Genomic DNA, 7,812 nt, shown 5'->3' with positions numbered 1-7,812 from the left:
CCATTCTATGAGCTGTTAGTATGGCAATTTCCTCAGAGAGGAGGATGTTTCCTCACCGAGAATCTCATTCATTCCCAAGTGGAGGACGTGACCCTTTGAGTTTCAGACGGTGAATAATTCCCCTCAGTATTTGTAGTGAGGTGTTTGGTATGATAAACACAGAGGAGTTGTTTTCCATTGAGGGGCAGGAGAAGATGAAGGGCTCATCAGAGATCTGCCACAGGCAGTGGGAGAAGCTGGATAAAAGCGCAAAACAGAAAGGAATATGTAGATCGGATTACGGAATAGTGGTCTCCCTCACTGTAGTACGGTACATAATCTGATTCTGACAAAAAGGGAACAGACAGAAAGGTGTGAATGAACAGCCATTTACTGAAATTATATACAAACAGGTACAAAACAGAATCAGACCCTCAGCGCCAGTGAAGACTGAGGGGGGGCAGCCAGCATGAGCAGGGAAACCCCGACGTTATATAAATAAGCTCAGTCACAGAGCAATGTCAGTGAGGTTCCAGATTTCCTGAGCTATTCCAGTATAGAGATCATTGTGATTTCTTCCCAGGTAACCTGCTGCGGTCTTTCTGAGCATTTCTCCTCCTCTTCTTACCAAGAAACCTTTCCAACTGGCCAGTTTTCTTCAGCTCAACGTATTTTTCAGCCAAATCCAGCTTCCGCTGTTCAGCTGTGAGGATGAATCAACATGGACCACAGTTACATGTAGAGTTCAAACTGAAAGTGAACCGTACAGTGACACAGCTAACACTGTAGGATTCAGAGCACGGGACCCCATACCCCAGTGAGAGTCAGTGTGTGTGTGCGGGACAGTAACCCAGTGAGAGTCAGTGTGTGTGTGGGAGTGTACCCCAGTGAGAGTCAGTGTGTGTGTGTGCGAGTGTACCCCAGTGAGAGTCAGTGTGTGTGTGGGACTATACCCCAGTGAGAGTCAGTGTGTGTGGGACTGTACCCCAGTGAGAGTCAGTGTGTGTGTGGGAGTGTACCCCAGTGAGAGTCAGTGTGTGTGTGGGACTGTACCCCAGTGAGAGTCAGTGTGTGTGTGGGACTGTACCCCAGTGAGAGTCAGTGTGTGTGTGGGACTGTACCCCAGTGAGAGTCAGTGTGTGTGTGGGACTGTACCCCAGTGAGAGTCAGTGTGTGTGTGCGACTGTACCCCAGTGAGAGTCAGTGTGTGTGTGCGACTGTACCCCAGTGAGAGTCAGTGTGTGTGTGGGGGAGTGTACCCCAGTGAGAGTCAGTGTGTGTGTGGGAGAGTACCCCAGTGAGAGTCAGTGTGTGTGTAGGACTGTACCCCAGTGAGAGTCAGTGTGTGTGTGGGACTGTACCCCAGTGAGAGTCAGTGTGTGTGTGGGACTGTACCCCAGTGAGAGTCAGTGTCTGAGTGGGAGTGTACCCCAGTGAGAGTCAGTGTGTGTGTGGGACTGTACCCCAGTGAGAGTCAGTGTGTGTGTGGGAGTGTACCCCAGTGAGAGTCAGTGTGTGTGTGGGACTGTAACCCAGTGAGAGTCAGTGTGTGTGTGGGACTGTACCCCAGTGAGAGTCAGTGTGTGTATGGGACTGTACCCCAGTGAGAGTCAGTGTGTGTGTGGGAGTGTACCCCAGTGAGAGTCAGTGTGTGTGTGGGAGTGTACCCCAGTGAGAGTCAGTGTGTGTGTGTGTGGGACTGTACCCCAGTGAGAGTCAGTGTGTGTGTGTGTGGGACTGTACCCCAGTGAGAGTCAGTGTGTGTGTGGGACTGTACCCCAGTGAGAGTCAGTGTGTGTGTGTGTGGGACTGTACCCCAGTGAGAGTCAGTGTGTGTGGGAGTGTACCCCAGTGAGAGTCAGTGTGTGTGTGGGACTGTACCCCAGTGAGAGTCAGTGTGTGTGTGTGTGGGACTGTACCCCAGTGAGAGTCAGTGTGTGTGTGTGTGGGACTGTACCCCAGTGAGAGTCAGTGTGTGTGTGTGTGTGGGACTGTACCCCAGTGAGAGTCAGTGTGTGTGCGGGAGTGTGTGTGTGTGTGGGAGTGTACCCCTGTGAGAATGTGCTATTGTGTTGTGTGAAATGTTGGAGCAAGGTGACTGCTGTTTATTGTGATCTTACATTTCTTGAGGAAGTACGGTCTGCTGCCTTGCTGCACACGCTCCCTCTGTTTCCGCTTGAACTCCAGCAGTCTCTCTCGCTGCTTGCGTTTCTTGCTTTCAGCCTCGTCCTGCTGGGTCTGTCAAAGAAAGGCCAGAGAAATGGTCAGCACAGTTAATCTGCAGAAGGTACTGACCAGCAGTGACAGGGTCATCTCACACGTAGCCTCTCCTCTACATCAGTGATCACACTGCACTCAGTCATGTTAAATCACCATGTGGGAAGCTCATCCTTTCCAGCTATTCCCATCAAACACCCCCAGGGCAGGGACAGCACGGGGTTAGATACGAGGTAAAGCTTCACCTGTACTGGCTGAAGAGACATGTCAACAAGGAAGAGAAAAAGACAGCAGTGAGAGAGCAGGAGTGACATAATGTCCACAAATCCTGAGAAAGGGCCCTGTATAACAAAGCTGCTGTCATTAACACAGAAACAGGGTGAGATCGATTTCCAGGAATTGGGAACAGGCTGCAGAGGCTGGGATTGCTTTCCATGGAGACAGCAGAGGGGAGATTTGATGAACGCGTTTAAATTCACAGCAAGTCTGAAGTGAAACTGATCACACTGGAGGATTGAGGGCACACAAATGTAACCTAACGGGTAAACAGGAAAATCTCTCAGTCGTCAGTTATTTTAATAATCACTGATGGATGGAGGGTGTCGCTGGCTGGGTCAGCATATTGTACCCATTCCGGGGAGCCCTTGAGAAGGTCGGGGGGAGCTGCCTTCCTGACCCGCTGCAGTCCTCCTGCGGGGGGTTGACCCACAACGCGCTGAGGGAGGGGATTCCAAGATTTTAACCCAGCGACAATGAAGGAACAGCAATAAATTCCCAAGTCAGGACAGTGAGGGGCTTGGAGGGGAACCTGCAGGGGGCGGTGTTCCCATGTATCTGCTGCACTGATCCCTCCAGATGGAAGTGGTCGTGGGATCTGAGGATCTTTGGTGAATGCCTGCAGTGCATCTTGGAGACGGTACACACTGCCAACACCGAGCGCCCTGTAGACGGTACACACTGCCGACACCGAGCGCCCTGTAGTCTGTACACACTGCCGATACCGAGCGCCCTGTAGACGGTACACACTGCCGACACCGAGCGCCCTGTAGTCTGTACACACTGCCGACACCGAGCGCCCTGTAGACGGTACACACTGCCGACACCGAGCGCCCTGTAGACGGTACACACTGCCGACACCGAGCGCCCTGTAGACGGTACACACTGCCGACACCGAGCGCCCTGTAGTCTGTACACACTGCCCGACACAGAGCGCCCTGTAGTCGGTACACACTGCCGATACCGAGCGCCCTGTAGTCGGTACACACTGCCGATACCGAGCGCCCTGTAGTCGGTACACACTGCCGATACCGAGCGCCCTGTAGTCGGTACGCACTGCCGATACCAAGCGCCCTGTAGTCGGTACACACTGCCGATTCCGAGCGCCCTGTAGACGGTACACACTGCCGATTCCGAGCGCCCTGTAGTCTGTACACACTGCCGACACCGAGCGCCCTGTAGTCGGTACACACTGCCGACACCGAGCGCCCTGTAGACGGTACACACTGCCGATACCGAGCGCCCTGTAGTCGGTACACACTGCCGATACCAAGCGCCCTGTAGACAGTACACACTGCCGACACCGAGCGCCCTGTAGTCGGTACACACTGCCGATTCCGAGCGCCCTGTAGTCGGTACACACTGCCGATTCCGAGCGCCCTGTAGACAGTACACACCTGCCGACACCGAGCGCCCTGTAGACGGTACACACTGCCGACACCGAGCGCCCTGTAGACGGTACACACTGCCGGACTCCGAGCGCCCTGTAGACGGTACACACTGCCGACACCGAGCGCCCTGTAGTCGGTACACACTGCCGATACAGAGCGCCCTGTAGTCGGTACACACTGCCGACACCGAGCGCCCTGTAGTCGGTACGCACTGCCGATTCCGAGCGCCCTGTAGACGGTACACACTGCCAACACCGAGCGCCCTGTAGTCGGTACACACTGCCGACACCGAGCGCCTTGTAGTCGGTACACACTGCCGACACCGAGCGCCCTGTAGACGGTACACACTGCCGATACCGAGCGCCCTGTAGTCGGTACACACTGCCGAGACCAAGCGCCCTGTAGTCGGTACACACTGCCGATTCCGAGCGCCCTGTAGACGGTACACACTGCCGACACCGAGCGCCCTGTAGTCGGTACACACTGCCGACTCCGAGCGCCCTGTAGTCGGTACACACTGCCGACTCCGAGCGCCCTGTAGACAGTACACACTGCCGACACCGAGCGCCCTGTAGACAGTACACACTGCCGACACCCGAGCGCCCTGTAGACGGTACACACTGCCGATACCGAGCGCCCTGTAGTCGGTACACACTGCCGACACCGAGTGCCCTGTAGTCGGTACACACTGCCGACACCGAGCGCCCTGTAGACAGTACACACTGCCGACACCGAGCGCCCTGTAGTCGGTACACACTGCCGACACCGAGCGCCCTGTAGTCGGTACGCACTGCCGACACCGAGCGCCCTGTAGTCGGTACGCACTGCCGATACCGAGCGCCCTGTAGACGGTACACACTGCCGACACCGAGCGCCCTGTAGTCGGTACACACTGCCGACACCGAGCGCCCTGTAGACGGTACACACTGCCGATACCGAGCGCCCTGTAGTCGGTACACACTGCCGATACCGAGCGCCCTGTAGACGGTACACACACTGCCGATACCGAGCGCCCTGTAGACGGTACACACTGCCGATACCGAGCGCCCTGTAGTCGGTACACACTGCCGATACCGAGCGCCCTGTAGACGGTACACACTGCCGATACCGAGCGCCCTGTAGTCGGTACACACTGCCGACACCGAGCGCCCTGTAGTCTGTACACACTGCCGACACCGAGCACCCTGTAGTCGGTACACACTGCCGATACTGAAGTTAAGAGAGTGGTTGTTTGTGGATGGGGTGCTTTGGCCTGGACAGTCACTTTGTAGCCACTGTATTTATATTGAGAGTCTGGTTGAGTTTCTGATCAATTACTACCTCCCGAACAGTGAGAGTGTGGGATTCAGTGACGGTCACACTATTTGTGGAGCCTCCAGCTCCAGGGAGATGTTTAATGGCCCACCACCATTCACTCCTGGATGTGGCAGGGCTGCAGAGCTTAGACCTGAGTTAGAAAACAAGAGTTAGCTGTTTGACTGAGTAACTCACTCACCATCCCATGCTGTCAATTTCCATTCTTCCTTTTCTAAAACTATACTCTAGTTGTCTGTTGAAAGCTGGATTGAGGCAGCCTCCATCAGACAGAGGTGAGGGAGGAAACAGTCCCACGGGGACCACTGAAGATCAGAGGGCACAGATGGCCAGGGGACTGGCAGCGAGTGGCTAGGGGTGGAACATACTGTCTGAGTGTGTGCGGGGTGGGGGGGGTGGTTTGCAGGATCACTCGGTGGTGGTTAGGGTCTGGAACATACTGCCTGACAGTGTACGTGAGTGAGTGAGTTTGGGTGGGTAAGGGGGGGGGGGGGGGGGGGCGGGGGGAGGAAGACGGGGAGGCTCACTTGTGTGGACAGGGTCTGGAATGTACCGTCTGTTTGCTGCAGACTGTAAAACGTGTGTCTATCCTGTGTGTTGAGGGTGAAGTCCTGGACTCCATCCAACAGAGCATCCTGCTTGCCCTGGTATCTTATTGCCTTGTGGTCTGAGAGGCAGCTCAGCACCACCTTCCTCTGGGCCAGGAGGGTGAGTAGCCCAGGCCTCCCTCCCACACCCTGCCTACCATTCTCTGTAGTAAGCCCTTCAGCATGCATCGTTCGCTGGTCTGGATCCTTGACTTGATGTAGCTTCTTCTTGATCACCTGCACAGGAGAGAGAGGAGGCACGGACTTTATAACAGTCTCTCAGCGCCCATCCTAAACCAGCCAGTGTGCACTGCGCACACACACACACCAACAGAATGAAGGACCATCAGCGCCTCCCCTTGGCATAGCACTGTAATGACAGAGTTGCCGCACAGTCCCAGGATAAACGCAAGGCGAGGGTGTGGAAAACAGACACTGTGCACAGGGAGGGACAGGAAAACCGAGGGGCGACGGTAGTGCAGCAAATCTACCCCCCCACCCGCCCCCCCGCGCGGGGCACTTCGGGTCGGGGTCAGAGATGACTGACTTCTTTCTCTTTGTTTCTCAGCTGTGAGAGGAAGGCGTAGGTTTTCTCATAAATTTCTGGTTTGAACTGTCCAGAGAGATCGTCAAACCGCGGGTCCCGTCTCACCTGTAAGACAGGAACGGTAACCCTATCACAGAGGCCACAATCACAGCAGAGAGCAGCCTCATCCCCGCGCACCCCAACAGCGTGTCCCCCAAAACCAGGCCAGCCCGTCCGGCGTCCCCCCCCAAACCACACTCCGCGTCCCCGAAACCAGCCCTGCCCTCCCTGCGTGCCCACCCCCCAAACCCCACTCCGCGGCCCCCAAAACCAGGCCTGCCCGCCCCGCGCCCCCCCCAAACCCCACTCCGCGGCCCCCAAAACCAGCCCTGCCCGCCCGGCGCCCCCCCCAAACCCCACTCCGCAGCCCCCAAAACCAGCCCCTGCCCGTCCGGCGTCCCCCAAACCCCACTCCGCGGCCCCAAAACCAGCCCTGCCCTCCCTGCGTGCCCACCCCCCAAACCCCACTCCGCGGCCCCCCAAAACCAGCCCTGCCCGCCCCGCGCCCCCCCCAAACCCCACTCCGCGGCCCCCAAAACCAGCCCTGCCCGCCCGGCGCCCCCCCAAACCCCCACTCCGCAGCCCCCAAAACCAGCCCTGCCCGTCCGGCGTCCCCCAAACCCCACTCCGCGGCCCCAAAACCAGCCCTGCCCTCCCTGCGTGCCCACCCCCAAAACCCCACTCCGCGGCCCCCAAAACCAGCCCTGCCCGCCCCGCGCCCCCCCAAACCCCACTCCGCGGCCCCCAAAACCAGCCCTGCCCTCCCTGCGTGCCCACTCCCCCAAACCCCACTCCGCGGCCCCCAAAACCAGGCCTGCCCGCCCCGCGCCCCCCCAAACCCCACTCCGCGGCCCCCAAAACCAGCCCTGCCCGCCCGGCGCCCCCCCAAACCCCACTCCGCAGCCCCCAAAACCAGCCCTGCCCGTCCGGCGTCCCCCAAACCCCACTCCGCGGCCCCAAAACCAGCCCTGCCCTCCCTGCGTGCCCACCCCCCAAACCCCACTCTGCGGCCCCCAAAACCAGCCCTGCCCGCCCCGCGCCCCCCCAAACCCCACTCCGCGGCCCCCAAAACCAGCCCTGCCGCCCGCCGCGCCCCCCCAAACCCCACTCCGCGGCCCCCAAAACCAGCCCTGCCCGCCCGGCGTCCCCCAAACCCCACACCGCAGCCCCAAAACCAGCCCTGCCCTCCCTGCGTGCCCACCCCCAAAACCCCACTCCGCGGCCCCAAAACCAGCCCTGCCCCCCGCTCCCGCGCCCCAAACCCCACTCCGCGGCCCCAAAACCAGCCCTGCCCTCCCCGCACCCCACAAAACCTGCCCCGCCCTCCCCAAAACCCACCCCACCCTCCCCGCGCCCCCCCCCAAAACCAGCCCCCGCCCTCTCCGCACACCCCAAACCCCAACACGCATCCCCCAAAACCCCACCCTGCCCTCCCCGCACTCCCCAAAACCCGCCACGTGTC

At 58.7% G+C, this 7,812-nt stretch overlaps 1 protein-coding gene across 1 annotated transcript in view; it reads right to left on the bottom strand.

Moving 5' to 3' along the window:
* Positions 1-352: 352 nt before the first annotated feature.
* rrp36 (ribosomal RNA processing 36) overlaps positions 353-7,812 on the bottom strand; it is a 12,990-nt gene continuing 5,530 nt past the window's right edge. Inside the window, 5 exon segments of the mRNA XM_059645406.1 lie at positions 353-682; positions 2,100-2,217; positions 5,923-5,952; positions 5,954-6,001; positions 6,312-6,578. Coding sequence (XP_059501389.1) covers positions 543-682; positions 2,100-2,217; positions 5,923-5,952; positions 5,954-6,001; positions 6,312-6,578 — 603 coding nt within the window. The 3' untranslated portion in view covers positions 353-542.

The sequence above is a fragment of the Stegostoma tigrinum genome, chromosome 4 (genome assembly GCF_030684315.1).
Source record: "Stegostoma tigrinum isolate sSteTig4 chromosome 4, sSteTig4.hap1, whole genome shotgun sequence".
NCBI lineage: Eukaryota > Metazoa > Chordata > Chondrichthyes > Orectolobiformes > Stegostomatidae > Stegostoma > Stegostoma tigrinum.
This window is presented reverse-complemented; position numbering and strand designations above follow the sequence as displayed.